Source organism: Bombus affinis, chromosome 5, assembly GCF_024516045.1.
Source record: "Bombus affinis isolate iyBomAffi1 chromosome 5, iyBomAffi1.2, whole genome shotgun sequence".
NCBI classification, from domain to species: domain Eukaryota; kingdom Metazoa; phylum Arthropoda; class Insecta; order Hymenoptera; family Apidae; genus Bombus; species Bombus affinis.
Genome location: NC_066348.1, coordinates 4,623,675 through 4,643,956, shown reverse-complemented (window position 1 = coordinate 4,643,956; position 20,282 = coordinate 4,623,675). Strand labels below are relative to the sequence as shown.

At 34.7% G+C, this 20,282-nt stretch overlaps 1 protein-coding gene across 6 annotated transcripts in view; it reads left to right on the top strand.

Annotated features, from left to right (window-relative positions):
• LOC126916589 (rap1 GTPase-activating protein 1) overlaps positions 1–20,282 on the top strand; it is a 254,018-nt gene that overhangs the window by 72,469 nt on the left and 161,267 nt on the right. The window contains exon 1 of one of the 6 annotated variants that reach the window (XM_050722533.1): positions 18,118–19,799. The exons of the other annotated variants lie outside the window; for them this stretch is intronic. Coding sequence (XP_050578490.1) covers positions 19,681–19,799 — 119 coding nt within the window. The 5' untranslated portion in view covers positions 18,118–19,680. Of the gene's footprint in view, positions 1–18,117; positions 19,800–20,282 lie in introns of those variants that run through there. 6 annotated transcript variants of the gene reach the window in all.

Below are 20,282 nucleotides of genomic sequence, written 5' to 3'. Positions count from 1 at the left end.
GTCACTATGTATGCATGTTATATGATGTATGGTATTGTTTTATGGTATTGCGCATAAAATTTTAGTATATCCAACATCAACATTACATTTCATTAATAATAAATTCTGAAATAATCATTCGAAATAATTATGACCCTTTTTTTATTATTTCACATTTTTTCAAAATTCCTTCGACCATGTCCGATACTAATTAACTAGCTACTACTCTAGAAGAATATCACAACAAGATTCTAACGTACGGTAACCTGCAATTATATGGCGCTATCATTACATCTTAATTTGGACTTTCGATTCATTTCCTCGCCGATAGAAATCGTAAGCTCCTGCAATCACTTTCCGAATCATGATTACCGTTTAATGTAAAAGAGTGGAATGAAAGGAAGAAATGGCCGTCAAGAAAGCAGATTTCGAATCTAGGAAATCGTTTCCGCTTCCGCCTTTCGATGCAAGTGCCCTTTACGTCGCACACGAAAGAAATTTCGTGGTGTCCGAAGATCTCGATGCGCACGCTAACGCAGATTTAATTTACCGGAAACCGTATGCCGGAAACGAGAGCGGGCAAATGCCGATGGCGAAACGTGATTCGAATGATGGTGTCACATCAGTTGACCCTCGTTATGCCTGTACTGCACGTCGCGTCGCCAGCAACATCGTTGGAAGAAACGAAATTAAACATTAGTGATAGAGGGAACACGTTTCATTGTACTACAGTCGTGTTAACTGTTGTCAGGTAGATTACGCATATAAATTAATTTATATCAAGATGTAGGATTCTTTAGTGGGAGAAAAAAATGCGCCTATATATTAAATTAATTATATTGGAACAAATACTTAAATTTTACACAAAATTATTCGAAACTATCTTTATTATAGATATGATAACTATGCTAGATTAATAACTTACATATGTAGAAATACAATAATTATATATAATAATAATAAATTATTAAAATAATTTATTAAATTATGTTATTAGATTAATAATTATATACATGCTGGCAATTTTTTCGTTAAGAAGTATATCTATGATAATAATAACAATTACATTACAACAATTAATTTCGTAAATACGTTACATTTGAGAACATGTTATTACATAAAATTTAACATGATACAATTTAACAAATATCTATACTTGTAATTATTATTTATAATTAAAGAAATTCATGGTAAAAATCATTTAAGACACAGACAGAAAATATGAATTTATTTGTCTTTATAAATAACTTTATATGTTCTTATAAACTTGCGTAAGATTAAAATGCAATAAATAGATTATACTTAATTATATTTTAATTTTGATTGTGTTTAAACGCAATTTCTAAAACACAAACGTAGTTTGCATTGTGTGCATTGTCAATTAGTAATTTTTAATTACGCTTTACGCTTAGTTAATATTTCTATTTAATTAGTTTTATTTATCAAATTTGTAGTATCTTAATGGGTCTTAGAGGAAAGGACAAGTAATGATGTTTTGATTTAATTAATAATATTCGAAGCAACGAAATAATTACAATGCTGTCGTACGTCTTATTTTCAGACGCGGCTTTCGACTTCCCGATTCACACTCTTCGGCTTCTACACTCGCTCGCTCTCGCTTCTCAATTCACACTCTGCACACCTTTTGCATCCGTTCTCTCCGGCTTCTCAACTAATACTGACTTTAACGTCTCTTTGTCTTTTCCCGCCGTTCGAGACACGTGTCCCGAAACGCCCGTGGCCAGGGTCACGCGGGCCCTTTCCACGAAACTATCCACTTAAAAAGGATCGACGACACATTGATGTACCCGACGATGCCGCGGCTCTCGCGACATTGTTTACGATTCGGCAGATATCTTAGGCCTTTTGTCCACGATACTACAAATTTGTAAGATCTCCTCTAGTCTATGATATACATTCGCTTAGTAAATTATCTTCATGTTGATTATGTAATTGGAATCAATTCTTAAATTAAATGCCATCAGTTAAATAATAAATTTGATAAATTACATAATAAATTAAATAAAAATATCGATTTAATTTTATATCCATTCCTGTTTGCGCTCACGTGATTACAACTTTTTTAATTAATAAAGATTCATACAAACAAATACGAATTGACAGATGGTATGCAAAAGCGCGAAACATCGCGTTAACTAAATTGTCATAAGATAATAATAAGTTTAAATTATCATTGTACGTCACCATCGATGATTTGGAAATGAGACAAAAGTTATTATATACTTTGTTGCTTACTTGTTAATAACGGATAATTCATTAACACAAGTATGTTAAGCTATGAATAATCAATTTGCGATCAGCACTTGGCTGATAAATTTAATTAAACGAATCATTCATACCGTGAAAGCAACAAATAGCATTTACGATTATTAGATAATTGCTAGAGTTTATTTGACCATTATCAGTATTCAATAATATTGAGATTTTATCTGTATAAACATAATCTACACGTAGAATACATATGCAATCAGTTCGTTCTGTTCATTAATTTAAATGTAACTTGATTTTTAGATAAAGTTACGTGAAAAATACCGTAGTGGAAATTTCTCTATAACCACTATGTTATCACGTACATTTCACGAGAGAGAGGAACAGAGACAATTTCATCGTATGAATAAAACAAAATATTCGAAATAAAAATTTGCCAACAATTATATCCAACGCGTATCATACACGATGTTTCGTTTAAATAAATTAGCTGTCAACCTGAAACGGCGAATGAAATGAATGGCTATTCACTGATGTCGGATACATTTGCAGTGGTGATTGGGGCATTGATGGTCACGTTCAAATTCATCTTTTTACGCAGTACGAAAATAAATGGTGGTAATTCGGAACTCCAGGGAAAACGCCCTATTCCTGATACGATGAGATTGAGAGTAATTTCGCCAAAAAATGAACTTTGACACTCAGCATGGGGCACGAGCGCGCGGAGACATGCAAAGACCAATGAAAGAGGGTGACAGGAGTACATGCGAGAAAATTTTTCCGCCATAGAAGTTTTGTTCGGAAACAACTGGCCCTTCGTCGTCATCAATAACGCAATACGTCTGCCTGTCGCACGCGCATCATTTTATCTGATGATCTTTACTGGTACTGGCTCGTACGCGTGTGACGGTCGGATAAACGGCACAGAAATAGGTTCCATGGCTGTAACAGGTTTCTATAGGGCACCCTTCGTCTTCGTTCAACCGCATGGCTAGTGTTCCCCTCCAGTGTGACCCTATTTTCAAAGCACGCGTTCCAATCATTTTGTATCCCTTGTTGGGTGCTGTGCATACGCGCACGTGTCATTTATGGAAATGCTCGCATTTTTATCGGTATTTTGAGATTTGAATATTAAGGTATTAATGGTGTGTGATATTACTTCAAGCAGGGTAAATGCAGAATATGAAATATTTGATTTTGAAAGTTTACACAAACATTAAGAAATATTTCTTTCTAATGGAAACGATACAATCTAAAATATCATAAATCAATATAAAAATTACTGAAATATCGTCAATTATGTAGTAATATATAATCCTATTTTTTCAATTATTTTTTTTGTGTTAACAATAATTATAATACAGGTAATTAATACGATCATAAATAACAGAAGAAACAAAATACTATAAGCCGACAAAATTAATGGATATTCATATTTAGCTAATAAAATATATAAAGTTACAAATTTTTTGAGATTACAGTAAAGAAAGTGGATAGAAAATTTGTAAAGAAAATTCAAAAGCTTCATTTTTCTTACTAAAAGTTAACATTTATTTATATAAAACCGACCAATAAACGAATAGTTCTCATTTTATAAAATTTATTTTGTTCTACTATCTTTTGTACACATTGGACGTATGTAACTCGTCGTATCTCTAATGAAAACAAGAAATATAATAACATGTTGTGCACACTTTTCTACTTTATTATCATGTTTATAGTTGCCGTTGAAAAATTAATATTCCGTATCATCATCGCTATCTTCATTATAATTTTTCATAATTTATATCTGTTATTGAATTGACTACATTTATTACCTATGTGTTAGAAGATTATCATTCTTTTATTTTCTCTAGCTTTTTTATCTACTTTTAGCATACAATATTCTTCTTATATTACAGTCTTTTTTCTCTTTGTTCCTTTTTAATTTTTCATCGAGTGACCTTTTTTAAAATAGGGGATTTATATAGATAAAATAAAAAGTATTATTGAAAATAAATCTAAAATATTTTCAAGAAATATCACTGAAACCAGTCCACAATAAACAGCAATAGCAATAACGCTTCAAACGAATCAAATAATGTTCGTTTTAATATTCAAAAGATTATTTCAACGATATTTTAACCTTAGAAAATAAAATACTGAATTTTATTTCGCAGCTCCCCAATGTACATAGAGGAACCTTAATATTACATTGAACTGTAATGATTACCTAAAATAGTAATAATAAGTGTATCACTGAAGATACATCTATTTTACAAAAGCATATGACACGAATACCCATTTAATAATCAAATAATTCGACTGGCGTATTCTGAAGCCTTTTATCAGTAAATTGATAGGATAGATACTTGAAGTTGAAAATTAGAAACAGATACCTTACTCGTTGCTTAATCAATAAACATAAAATTATTCTCCTAAATTATACATTTTCTGAAATAATAACGTCATTATTATTATTTATTCATCCGTATTCTCTTCGCGTCCTTGCATTTTCCTTTGCTCCTGTTCTAAACCATCCAGGTGTTCTACAAAATTTGATAATATTTTGCTATCTCGAGTTCCCAGCCCATGCAGAATCGTGAATTATGAAGCGCACAGGGAATCGTTTATCTAAACTCGATTGCACATCCCAAATGTCGTTGCTCCAGTTACTCCAGTTACTCCAGTTGCTCCATTTGTTACGAAACGACGCGATACGATGCAACGGTGAAGCGAAAACGATCGAGTGTGCGTTACATTATTATTTCGTTTGTTTGTTCGCTACGGTTCGTGCCCCCTTCTTTCCTCCACAGGATTCCATTGGCGAGGCTTTTCGAAACCGAGCAGCCGTGTGGTGGCTCCTGTCAAAATTCGTCAAGGCCTGTCAAAACGATGATGTTCATGCCAAAGGGGCTTCTACCCCTTCCACCCGCCTTTTGTTTTCCCGTTTTTCTAGCGTCGCACCACATTTTTTCTTCTCCTTTTTTTTACCATTATCCCATTCGTTCATTCCAGATTCGATCTACAAGGGAAAACCTAGTTTCTCTCAAAGTTCCATTTGCAACGATTCACCGCCGTCGTTATTTGTTTTCCTGTTGGTATTCGGTTTTTCTGGCTCGCAGTTCGAAGTTATCGTCGCGAAATAGCACAGCTACCTAATCTTAGAATTAACCGAACCAGTATTATCGAGAAATTATAATAGATAGAGTATGTAGTAAGTCAAATTGAAAGTTCCAAGCTGTTATTATGGATATACTAAATAGAGTTTATGAAGAAAGTTATGTTCGATGCATACACAAATTATTATCTGTGTACAATATATTTTTCTTTTAGTTAGATCTATTTTCAACCTTGTTTATATCGCGTTAAAAAGTAATCAACGTAAAGTAAGTAAGTTAGTTACGAGGAAATTTATTTGCGAAAATATAGTTGCATGAAAATTGGCAATTCAACCCACTTATTTAATTAGCATCTAATTGCAGAAATAAAAAAGATAGTGCGAACACATGTTCTACAATTAGTTTTAATATATATACGTAAAGAATGAGTTAAGATGGAACTAATGGTTTGCAATAAACTTACTGTTATTGCAATCAAGAATATTTTTCTTTAAAAACAATGAGTTACAGTTAGTATAATAAAACGATCCAAAACCGAGAAAGAGAAGGTAAAAAGCTCTTTAACTAAAGACTTTCCCTTTTAATTTTTCACAATGTACAGGATATTCATAGGCTTATAACGAATCAGTGTCAATTTTTCATCAGAGTATTACGTAATGTTAAGTCAATGAATTGGTATTTATGAAGACTAATCAGTTAAATACCTTCACGAATATTACTGTTCGGAAATCTAATTTTGAAGAAAATATGAAAGAATAAATATAAATGGGTTCATAGAACATTTAAAACTTTCTTATTAAAACAAAAATAAGATTGGAAGATAAAAACTCGAACATCGTAGCAGATTTAACGACAACTCGAACTCCGTACGCTTTCGAAAGACGGAAAACGCGAAACTAATCGTGCAGTAGGGTAAGATAGCATATGTTCCGAAAAATATTTATTATTATTTATATATATTTAGAATAGTTAAGCTAAGTAACTTGTCTTGTGTTTCGTCAAACCCGATTATGAACAATTTTTAACCAATTTATATTTGAAAATGAATTATTACTGGCGTGATAAATAGCGAGTAACACCTAGATCGATGGCCATAGTTTTCTACCAGGACATAACTTTTATTCGTGAAAAGGAAAGTTTGTTCAGCTAATATTAGTATTTTTTATATAATTATAATTTAGTTACTTTGTTGTTTATTTTATAATTTCTTATACGATATCTCCTCGAATAACCGTATGACATTATACGTGTACTTATTTTCTCATTTTTGATATATTTTCTTGCTGAACGTTAAGTACGCGATATTACCTCATTTTTCCGTTATTATATTACAGAGTAACAGCGTCTTGTGATATACAACAAGTTTCATTATTCTATGCAAAGTTCAAAATTGAATTTTAAGATGTCTAGGCCTAGATGGCTCAAATAATCCTACGTTACTACATCTTCCGCCGACACGTTATTTATCTTAATCTTTTTATATTGGACCTATCTTAGTCTTTCTTAACGCACGCCCGTGCAACATGTTTCGGCGCATACGACTCATTACGTAACTGTGCTTATTCCTTTCCCGCGCGGAACAAGCGCATTTTCCGCAGACAGGTTCCGAGGTTCTTCGGCTGAGTGCATTGTCCTTTCTCGCGCGATAAAGGAATCGCAGAGGAATAACGAATACAATTTTCATATTAATGAACGCTGTGATTCATAATACAGGTTATCGCCTACGGCATCTACGTTATCGTGGCGAGCGTAGTCGCGTCCACGCCTCTTCGTTTATCACTATTGCGTCGTGTCGGTCGCTAATCTCGTTGTTTACGAAATCCACTGCACGTTCGTTACAACGTACTGGCTTGCAACTTTGTCCCTTTCTTTTATTGCACGTTTGTGAGAAAGCAAAGGCAGTTACGCTACGGGCGGTTATATTGGTTATATTGTGCAATGGAATTGCATGAGACCGTAACAGAACCAGCGAAAAATCAAGAATTGTGATATATGACGCACAATTATTAGCATAAGTTTTAATTTACGTTTCATTTTAAACGGTCTTCGAAATTTATGAAATTAAAAATTAAAGTTAACGAGAAGAAATTCTATTACGTCATGCGATAGCTAAAGAAACAGACAACTACTCTATCTCTAAATAACAAAATCATATAGCAAACAAATGTTATTAAGTACGTGTACACATTCTCATCTTAATTGTAAACATAAGCTTCAATAAAATGAGATTCCAGGGATAAAATCTGCAAAACATAATTTGAGTTTTTTCATGTAAAATATTAATATTATAATAATTAAAATAATTGTGTAATTGCAACATATATGTATGCCTATCTTAACTAATTGTTATAAGTGTCTCATGATTTATACTGACGATAGTATATGTATATATCGAAACGTGTGTAAACAAGACATTAACATAGGCATATCATATTTAGAAAAAAATATAATAGGTTTATATTTACCTGAAGATTTAGGGAAACTAAAGTACAAATTTCGGGCAATAAAATGGTTGTTTGTTCCTTTTACATCAGTTTCGATGATGTTTAGGAAAAGAACATTAAGCACGTCTATGTATTTTATTTTACTGCTTTCTTTTTGACGCGATAATACAAATGAATAAATGTAACTAATATTGTACTTGGCTATAATAAAAGCTTATCTATAGAAGAGTAGTTCAGGTAATAGATGTTCAGCTCTAAGCTCGTGTATCTGAAATTAAACAGTTTAATAAATGAAGAAGAATAAACTAAAAACAAAAAAAGAAATACACATAGACTACTTAACAGGAAGAAAATTAGACGCAGGAAGGAAACTTCTATTACACGTGTCTCGGAAAACAATAATTCTCTGTAATCGAGCTTTGCGAAACAACAATCACATAAAGAAAATCGATAGTGGTCCACACGCTGTTACACAATAAAAAAAAAAGGATTTCAGAGAAGATTCCAAAATTGAGTTCGTTGATAGGACATTAAATAATACATTAGGAAATCTTACCCAAGTTTAATGTGAAGTTTATCAGGTGAAATTCATGTGACAAAAGCAGTTTCTAAATTATTAGAATTTTACAAAGATTAGAACTTAAAAGAATAAATATGAATAAAATTATAATGGACCAATTACAATGATTCTAAAAACGAAGTTGCTCTTAAATTGTAAAACACGAGACAGGCTATTAGCATCTCTTATAAACATTAAAGGAATTAAAGTAATCGCATACTTTGCTAAAAAATACAGACACAGGCTAGAGCGCCTCCGAAAGTTTTACACGAGATATTATATCATACTAATTTTCTAGTTGTTTTCCATAAACAAATTACACATTGTAATTAGAAATTTGAAAAACGCGTGTATTTTTTATGTTTAGTGAGCTCCTATAGTTTATATTTGAACAATTACGTAAGTCAAATATATCTTTTTTCCTTAACCTTTTCAATATATATATATGTATATGTATATATTGTGTTTTATGTCATATATATCGACACTGATACAATGCTTAAAATGGTAAGGCGTATTCGTTGCCTGAATATATTTCTGATCTCTAAATAGGCTGTAAATAAATAATATAGAAGTTATTAAAAGTGTGATCAAGAATGATATATGTATACAAGAATGATTAGAAAGAGATTTCAAGTGTATTTTACATTTTTAATGAAAGACGATTATTACGTAGATCATAGCAATGGGATTTCTTCTTACTATTACAACATGTTTATATCTATGATGCACGACATATTACATTTATAGGCAAGTACAATGGACTTTGCTTAATTTTAATTGAAATATTTTATTTGAACTATTCTCAATAATCTCAATAACCATTAGGCAGTAACAAGGATTATTGAAGAAAGGAATATTAAAAAAGAAAGTATGTTGGTTTTAAAAATTTGTAAAATATGTACTCGATATTGTAATAAAACAAATTTACGAACAGCATTTACATATTAGTAAAAGGAAAGTAAAACACATATTTGTATAGGAGCTGATTGCGCACTTAAAAACACGTTATGAATTAAAATGAATTTGATATAGTAAATTTAGAAGCAAATGCAGCTATAGGAATTATTTCAAACGTTTCAGATAAAGATACAAACAATGTTATGAAAACACCTATAAAAAGTCTAAAAATTAAACGATTAATGACATCATCAACGAAAGGAAACAAAATTTTAACGTATTTTTAATCTTCTCCTAGTTCGTACAATTTTATCCTAACTTTTACCTTGACTCGTGTTATTCTGATTTTTACGGGCTTCCTGACTTCCGGTCTTGTAACAATGGGCTCGAGCGTCACCCCTCTTAGCGATCTTGATGTCCGATTAGATGTTCCTTTTTAAGTTCTTTACTTCAGAATTTCCTTCCCCTTGTATACGTATATCTCTAATAATTAGTTCAATAGACTCGAAAGTTTATATATCGTTGTTTATCCCTTCTGAGCACGAAATTTTAATGAAGGTAAAATAATTGGAGATCTAACTGCATTGTTTGTAAATGGACAGACAACTGTACTCATAGTCAGTAATTCTGTTAATATAACCTTAATGTGCCATTGTCTAATATTCTAGACAATGATTTTGACATCTTGAGATAAGGTATAAGGAAAATTTCTAACATTTACTTACATTTGCTATTTCGTTCGCTATTTCACTTTTCTAAACATTAAAAAATTATATTACATTGTATTTAACTCAGTATTCAGCTTTGCTTCTAATTCAATTTTTTTATGAGTATAATATGCAATATACTTATCGCAAAGAAGAGCTTTTAAAAGATTTTCATAAATTAGAGTTACAAGGCATCGAGACGTCAATGTACAAGATATACTTTAAAGTTTATATTGAAATTAATATTTAAATTGAGCTTGTTCTGGCGTTAAGTTTGGTAATTTGAGCTTGGCACTATCGGGCAATTTTAAGGGAAATATTCTGCGACAATAACGCGGTAGAAGCGTCCCTAGCACGTTCATATCAAACGCTATTGAAATTTTCGTTTTATACGAATACGAGAGCGTTTAATATCGAATTGATTTTCAAATTATAGTACCTTGACCGACGCTTAAATAGCTATGCGCTGAAAATGTCGAGAAGCGAACGGAATGACATTAATTAAAGCGTAAAATACATTTGGAATTATAGTCACCTCGTGAATTTAAATTCACGTTTAATTTAATTCCATCTAGATATCCATTTACATTTAGTTTCTAAATGATCCTCGTACATCAGCATTCTTTTATTATCATCCTTATCTCTGCAATTGTAACAAACCTGTGGTAACGACTTTCATAATTCCTATGTAATATTCAGAATAAACAACATTGTATTGAGATTAAATTTTTCGTAAATTTTTAATAAATAGCTTATATCAAATTTATTGATAAAAGTCAGGTTTGATATATTTAGACAGATTCGATTTAAACCTCGAATAAAAACAAAATGACATTACTTCGAAAAATGTGAAAAAATTCGAGCTTATCCGAATTAATCACGGTATCGGAAATGTTATCAGTATGTGAGCCGTTTTTAAAGTTCTTGCCCGTTTAGTGCGTACTACCACAGGCGGGATACTATGATACTACACTCGCATAGTTTGCTCGCATTAAGCGAGAGCAAAGCGTTGCAGAAACGGGACAGGTTGGGTGAATGGATATGTACGAGTAGGTGAGTAGGTAGGTAGGTAGGCAGATAGCTGGGGCAAGCGGTTGTCATCGTGTAGGTAGAGGGAACGTTTGCGCACATTGACGCACACGTGCCACCCCGGAGATTGAAATAAATGCACAGGATGCAGCTACCGAGTCGAATAATAGACATCCATATCATAATATGAGTTATTATCAGTTTAAAAAGTGATCTTTTGTCTGATACGCCCGATTCTTTGTTTAATGTTGATTTTTCTGTGTACCTGCATTTTTTTGTACACGGAAGTAAAATAACTGTGCGTTTATTCAGAAAGTTTCCACGTTTGAATAAATATACATCGTTCTGTAGAATGTACCTTGCGCATTTTGTGAAACTATATTTCCTGTCTAATTGTATTATATCTGATTGAATAATAATATTTTCCGATCACGATTGTGAAATATGTATATGTTGTTAACAGTTTAATAATTAAAACTTGAGAGTTAATTTACCAGCTGAAAATTTATATAAAATTATTCCTGCGTTTCATTTAATTATTTTCAATGAATATAGTCAACTTATTACTGTCTTATTTCACAAGGTTACCATACTCGATATGAGACAATTTTTAAACTATTTAAACAAATAGATTTAACATCAATTTAGAGAAATAAACAATATTTCTTCCCTTAAAAATATTATATCTAAAAAAAAAAAAAAAAAATTGTATGATAAAACTCCAAAATCGTGATTTCATAAAACATATTAAATTTTGTTGAAACAAAAGCGATGAAGAAATAAAATACTTATAAACGAAATAACAATAAAACACTGGAAAAGTCTGTAGCTTTCTGAAATTGTAAAAGTCATCGTGCCAAAACTTCTGCGTGCACTTGAATGAATTGATTTACGAGTAAGCAACGTACAAAAGTATTTCCGACGATGCATTTCCTACATAAACAATATTCTCGCGGTATAACTATCAAGTGCTATAGGATCGCTGACTTTCATTCTGTTTGTTCACGTTTGGAACAATAGTAATCAGACTAAGGGACTAGTATTGTACTTGTGTAATTTACGAGTGCCGCACATATGCTTCGATGCTGCCCTGTATGTTACTGGCTCGTGTCTTCCACATTGGAACACTATTCGACGTCAGTTGTGAAAGAACCTGTAAATCATCATCGTGACATTGGTGTCAATTCCAGCAATCCACTCTTCTTTCGTTAGTTACAAGCATCGATAGTTCTGTTCCTTTCGTTTTTTCTTTACCTTTACTTATTGTTACTTTGTACTATTCTTAGCTCTATCACATGATTTTTTATTAACGTTTACACTATCGTTCGAAAGTATCGAGATAGTATCGTTAATCTGTGATGATAACTTATTGTTATATGTAACTTGTAGGTCCAGATTTCAATAAAATTTATTATTATGATACCTCAAACCTTATTAAAGAGTTAATGTATGTCTATTTCATTATATAGCTAAGGGTTAATATATTTCTTAGCAGAAAATAGGGAAGATTGGTCAACAGGAACTGTATGACCATAATTAATTTACGCAATCATCTGTATAATATTATATCAGAAACCGTTTATTCTCCGATAACATATGTGCAAAGTCAATATTATCAAATCAAAATAAATACAGTATTGAATTTAATCGATATACAGGCATTGTTCCATTTTATGTTGTTGTACCACTGTTGTACCTACATACAGACAGTTTATCAATTATCACTTAACTCTGGAATTAGTAAAACTATCAAAATAATGTGTATCGAATTTTTTGTTTTTGTAACTGTTAAGAATACCATATATAAGTATTTTTGGAAAAACTAATGTTAATATTTATTTGAGATAGAAATATGATTACATACATATAATCTATTTATTTTCGCTATACAGCGCTTTATTTCTATTTATTTATACAGTAATTCGCGGAAATATTTGAGTATTAACTTTTGATGAGAAATGAGAAATGGCTTTGAAAAGAAGAAAATAAGAAAAAGGTTCGAGCTAATAAAGGAATCCAGTTTGGTAGAACGAACGGAAATTACGCAGCCCATGATCCCGCAAATGAACAGCCAGCATAAAGGACCGAAACGGTAGCCGGAGGTAAAACGCGCTTGAATAATTAAGCATGGTAACGATTCAATTCGCCAACGAATTAGACCTATTGACGCATAATGATTTCTGACCGAAACGTTCGATGAGCTCGAATCGGAATCACTTACGGCTCGGCGAATCGTCGATTATCGATAACAATGGGCGTGCGTTTAATTTTCATTCCTACGTGGTTTTGCGGCGGCCGGGTCCGCTTTCCCATCAATTTCCCCCGAAAATTGGCGGGATCGAATAGCCGTGACGCGCATATGTCGCGTGCCATCATCGAATTCCCGTGAGAATGGTTACCTTCGTCAGATGGAAGAAAGGGTTCGTAAAACGCAGCACATTTTTCCACTTATGTGGAAGTTTATGGATCGTGGATAATGGAGCGTAGCCGAAACGTCATTGAATTTCAGAGCAATGGAAAAATGAGTCTGCCTATACAACCATTCTCTTTTGCGACCATCTCGAGAGGATTTTAACGGCATGATGCGCGCGTACACGCTGGAACGCATGAAAAGTCGAGTCTGTGAAAGCTATGATAATTTACATTAGCACCTGTTCTCGCCGTTCATTTACATAAATGGAAATTTGTTCAGGTAATTGTACGAGACGCGTGCTTCCTTTGATTTGCTACTGCCGAAACGGTATAATTAATATGACTCTGTTTTCAAGCTAAACCGTGCTTCTTATCGCGCGTGTTATTGAATAACTGCAATAAGAAGCAACGAAAGAAAATTAAACGGCGGTTTGCTATTAGCATTTAAATCCATGTTCGTTATGCACGTTGCGTGTTTGTTTTTCTGATGCTAAAATGATTTGAAGATTATCGTCATTTGATGCCTTTAATTCATTCTTATTCGGTACAACAGTGATAGTAATATTAAGAGTAATCAATATTATACATGTCATTTCAAGTTTTACCTTCGCTTAATCCGGATATTCAGACAAGAGCTTATCGTATTTTGCAATTCATAATAATCGATTGTATAAAATATAAACGAAATAGGTATTTATAGAAAGCAAAACATTCGCAATGAGCTTATAATACGATGCTTTGCACATTTATTCAATATGAGAATTGCGTTTAACAGATAATTATGTGGTGATATCTGAATTATTAATCCTGTGAAAACATTGCAATTCATGTTTGTCCGCGTAAATTTGTTATTATAACGAAAACAGAAACAAGTGTCGTTTGACATTTTAGATTATTAGTCATGAATATTTTAAAATTAAATTATAACGCGCTTAATAAAGTAGTAAATGACGAACGAATGACATATATTTCGTTAATGAAAATCGTAAAAGAGTGAAAGAAGTGCAGAAAAATATATTTCCAATCTTTCGCTTTAACCAAATAACACAATGTATTTTTACATTTTTACATTTTATATATTTTCATAACATCTAAATACGCTCTTCTAAATTTTGTTTGATAACGTCCTACATGCAATTACAATTCATTAAATTGAATTGTCCGATATATTTTTTTTCATAAATGTTTCCACGAAATTGAATGATTCTATTATATCTAAATTCGTTAAGCGTTATTTATTTATACCAATTTAAATAATGTCCCACGAGGGAAATACAATAAAAGAGATCATAATACTCGTTTATATAAATGAAATACAATAAATAAAGTGTATTTGCTCGAAGGAATAAATTATCATATATATTGATAATGTTATGCACAGAAAGTCTATCATTTGAAATACGAATTACAATAATTGCTATTGACAGCATTGAAATAAACATGCAATTATTAAATAATTACTGATGAATGAATCGAATTATAAGAACAAGTGAATTATTCGCAATTTCCTTACAAGTAAAACCAATTATCTCGGATATCACCTAAAAGTAGCAGGGCACACCGTCACGACATCGAGATGGGAAAAGAGGTCGTGGGTGGTCATAAGTCTCCTCGATTTACATCATCGGTGATTACCACCTACAGTCTTGAACCTCCGCTGCCAACAGCCACGGAAACATATGCACGCGCATATTTAACACATAACGGCACACACAGTGCTTGCAGAGAGCGCGTGACATGGAGTTAACCTACAGAGAGTAATAGACGAGCAGAGGTCACGGAAAACGGAGAGAAACGAATCCCAAAGAAGCGGACGAAATTCCGGAGCACGAAACGAGAAGATACACTGCCAGTCATAAATATAAAAACATCTATGTACTCGTTATTGGAAAAAGACTTTTACCCTATTCAGTATTTTACATGATAAGGCACATATTTATGATGCGAGTAAAATAGCGAGTTTATAATTAGATTGCGGTTATTGATGCGTTTATGGAACATACGAAGGTGCAAAAATCCAAAAACCGTATATAATATGGAAAAATATATAAATACAAACTATGGCATTCGTTTTAACAATATTAAATGTAAGAAATTTCTGCCTGCGGTCTATTCTTCTAGCTGTTTTTATGAAAACATGAATTTATGATAAAATAAGCGAACAAACAAAGAAAATTTGTACATTTCATTTGTACTAAATTGATTTATACTGAACTTGACTTATAGTAAATTTATATCGATTATCATGTATAGTATAAACTAAAAAAATCGATTTTATTTTTATCGAAAACACGAGCTTCATAAATGCAGATCGATAGCCGATAGACAGATAGACAGATAGAAATATGATCTTTTGTCATGTGAAATTGTGTATTTCTTCCTGTATTAGTTTCATGCTGAGCAATAGAGTCTCAAGTAATAAATAACAAGGTGTGGTTCTATTCTATTGTCCCGATAACTTTACAATTTTACATCAAGTAGGGCAATCAGTTGGTAATTTACAACTTATAAAATTTCATTAATAATATTAACTTGATTGTCTAATAATACAAGCTAATACTACTCAGATTAGATGTGAGGAAGAGATAAGTAAAATTACACAATTGAATTTTCCAGTGAGATGGATGACATGTATGGCACGTAAGACATCGATTTTTGGTTTTTTGTACTATCAATTGTCTTATGCATTCTATTCTGATGTAATAGCGTTCGTTGCTCGATTCCAAAGATAAATCGATATAACGAAGATCTAAGAACGAATATGCATATACGAACGAAATATCCATACATAGCTACGCAACCACGAATATTCACAAAAACGGATAAATCTTGTTAACGCGTGTGAATCAGCGTGCCAGCATATAAAGTTGAATGATAAACAATAAACGTGTTTAAGAAAGTGGAGAGAAAGTCAAGAAAAACCGATGGTACTATGCGCGCAAGAATCATGAGGGCGGAAACAGACGACACGAGTAAATGAGAAACAGCTCGAAGCAGCAGATGGAGAAAGATGGGAAACATACAGCAGTAGAAATACGAAACAGATAATCGCGTAAACGAGATAGCAAGTAGCAAGATCGCAAGGCCACAGAAGTGAGAAAGAGAGAAGCAAAAGCCGGGAGGGGGGAGATATTTCCTCCCCGGGGGCCTACTCGTCGATTTTCCCTTCCTCTCGTTCCCCTAGTGAGCGCCGTACCCCCTCCGGTGCAGTTGTGCCACTGCCACTAGGATCGGGGCCTTACGAGAGCGTGACGCATGCCTTCTTGTTTCATACTCGCTTCGTCGGGCTGCGCGTACGCACGTGCGTTCTTTACCGAGGCCCATTCAAGTGTACGTGCGGGAATCCTTCCTTAGCTTAGGCTGTGCGTGTTTGTCCGAGAATCTGCGCCGGTTGATACGAAGCTCGGTTTTTCAGTTGTTTCTCATCCCTGCTGTGAACATACCGCCTTCTTGTATGTATTTTTCACGTAATCGAAAATTACAGCGAACGAATCGGCCGGATATGGGTTCGCGAGTGTGAAGGACAACGTGGCACGTGCGTGTTTGTCAAGACGTTACATTGTTCGTGGAAGTGGAAGTGTTCGAAGAAGACATTGAACGATAAGCGGGAATACTTTTTCTCCGTTGCTATTTCGACCGGCATTGTTGACTATCACCATAACAAATCGTAGAATTCTGCTTGTTGGAAGTACACCTTCGAATCTCGTTTTCCAACTTCGTTCGTGATAATATGGTCTAACGACTACCCTGCTGCCTTTGTGTTTGTTCCGTTTCTCGCGCACACGTGCAGATTGCATTTCACGTCCGAGCGAAGACGATACGGGTGGATTCATCGCGCACATCTCACGTGTGAAGTTCTTTGAACTCGAGATGGTTAGAAAATTCAAACTGTTAATTCGGTTCGAATAAAACAGACGAACACAGCAAGAAACGCCGACGAGTTTCCCTGGTCTGCTTACGGCGGCATGTGACGTCACACAGAGAACGATTCACTGATATTCACGCAATATTTACACGCGTATCAGAGGTTGCGGGTGTGGAACATCGCGGTATCTATCAACGTCTTCAAGTTTTTTCGCGGCCGCCTACGAGAACTCTTGTTGACTTTTGCCATCGGGCTCTTAGAGGACTCTCGGCTCCCCTCTTTTTGCTGACATACTCTACCCCACGATCGTCCAACAATCTGCAATCGGCACGCTCATACGTAGCGATGCAAGCATCGCGTTCGTTTCACAGTTGCTGTTTATAGTAGTTCACGTGTTTCTCGCGTTACGTGTATAGTGCATCGATTTTATTCAACGTGATTGGAGGTTTCAATCGGACTGTTCGTGTAAAAATAGTTAACCCGACAGGAGTATCGTTCCGTTCGAAGAGGAAGATAAGTTCAAGACATTTGCGTGAATTGTGAACTATGTTAACCCTTCGCGATTTCCAAATCATAAATCGGACAAAACTGGATTCAATAAAAATAAATTAACGTACAGATATTATTAGTTATAAACACTTGTAACTATAGTTAAATTCCGAATATACCTTCGAATTTAATATATTGAATATGAAACGATCGCAATAAAACGTAGAATGTGGCTCAGATCGCATAATATCGTGTCGTGAAATTCCATTAAAATTGCCTATATTATTTCTGCTTTACGTTATATATTTTGTATACTTCTGAAGAATGTTTATAGCTTAAACGGAAAATTTGTTGTTGAACATTAGCGATATAAGTTAAATTAAATTTTTTTTTAATTTGTCAATTCATCCAGCCAAGTGTTCTAAATAGAAAGTGTTCTCGTTCGAAGTTTTCCGCTTTTATACGACTCAAAGCGTTTCCAACTATATCTCCAATTACAAGATCCACCAGTTACAAGCGTTTTGTTCCTTCGCGAACATTCGGAAGCTGAAATTCGTGCGTGATTGTGTTTCTTGAAAGGACTCTTGACTGGAAGAGAGCGACACAGTTTTCAAGCGGAACGGAGCGTGACTCGACCGGACCGAAATTTAACGATCTCGAACAGTTGACGGTGTCGTCGGTTTCATTCACAAATCGGAACTCGACCGTGTGTAACATCTTGAGCGCGATAAGTGCGAGAACGTGCGTGTCGTTGTCGTTGCGTTGTCGCCGGCTCGTTCGGAAAATAAGTATATAGCGCCGTCTGTTGTGGATTGCGCTTAATCGCGGACACGAGGCATCCTCGTCGATGCGATAAAGCGCGTGAGCGGTTCTTTGTGCCGGAGACACGGTGATGAATTGCTTGTGCACTCACGTATCGTCGCTATCGTTTATTTCTCGCGTTGCGAGAGGAATGACTACCCGTACCGAGAGTATTCTTGAGCGTGTCAAACATCCTTTAAGCGGACAACGTTATCGTTTTCGCGGTGAACGCTCGACGAGTACCTGAACTCTCGAAAGAGATCGTTGGTTGTGGTGCGGCGTGTTCGTTTCCGGCGGATTGAGCAGTAAAGTCTCGAGAGAAGAAGACAATTTAAGCCGAAAGAGTAAACAGAGGGCGTTTCAACGGGACAGTGACGCGGCAAGAAAAATATCGAAGGCACGCGATACAATTCCACGCGGTGTCAACCGAAAGACATTACTGTCAAGGCTGCTTTTGATCTCAACAGGAAACGGGAAGCGAGCGAGTTCTTGCCACTGCACTTACGCTTATCTAGCCTCTGCCTCGATCGTCGAACAAAAAGGCCACTTATGAGGTCCACGCTTTTTTCTGCGCGCCTGTATAGACTGGCAGATAGGTTTCGCGCGGTGCATTAGCTGCGATCTGAAAATCGATTCTCGCTACGGTTGTGAGAATAGAAACGTGTCGCGAGTGAGTATCTATCGATGAAGAGTATATAGGCTTTTGGCTGGAGGCGGCGTTCACTTATCGCGGTAATAGTTGTTTAGAAGAACGAGAGAGAAAGGGAGAGAGGAAAATAGAGAAAAGGAAGTAAAGGATTGAGAAAGAGGAGGTGGTGCAAGTACGTATCGAAGAGAATCGTGGGTGGAGAAGCAAGAGCTCTTTTCTCGATAAGGCCAGCAACAAGCAAGAATTATCAGCAGTAAATTATATTACTGTTGGCTAGGAAAAATCGCCGACGAAATAATTACCTAGTGCGTGGCGAGTGGAAAACGATTAATCGTACCTTCGGTTATTCCCGGCCGGACCCTGTGAATCGATCAGTTTTAAAAACACCAAGCGAAAGCACAGGGCGCAAGGTGCGTGGGAGTGGTGCGTATCTTGTGTGTCGTGGGCGGTGTTCAATGATCATTGTAGTGTTGTTCTGCATCTTGTCGTTTGTAGACGTGAGTCGAATTGGTCTGGATGCCAGTTTTAGAGGGTGGTGTAGCTAAGAAGCGAAGTGTCGATAGGGCAGCTCGCAAAATGCGGATGAGACTTTGCACCGGCTCCAAGGAGTCGTACACGCTCCTATCCAAGAAACGGTAATTTATCTTCTTCCATTTGTAGTTGTAATAGTTTGTTTTTGGTCAACCTATCGATATGTGGCGCCTTCCCCGACCTCCATGATTTTTAAATATGTCGTAAAGCTCAACATTCTGAACAACTTTTTCCGATGCGTATAACCGGCGATCGGCTATAGTTTTCCAGTTACATACGAGAATATTCCGCCGCTTGGCATTAGTTTTCAAGCTGAATTGGGTTAGTATGTAATATGTAGTATCCGGTCGCCACGCACTGTTTATAGTAATATCGTTGCTTGACAATGATGGTGACACAGCTCAACGAATTTCGTATATGCTTTTATTGCATACAAGGTCTACGCTGTGTTTCTATTTTTATCATGTAAAACGGCATATTTATAATTCTATCAGTTTTCCGTCAGAAGGCAGTTATATCAATAAAGCCTCTCCTCTAGAGTTTACATTTTTTAAGTTGCGCCACTATCAATGCCAAGAGGCGATATA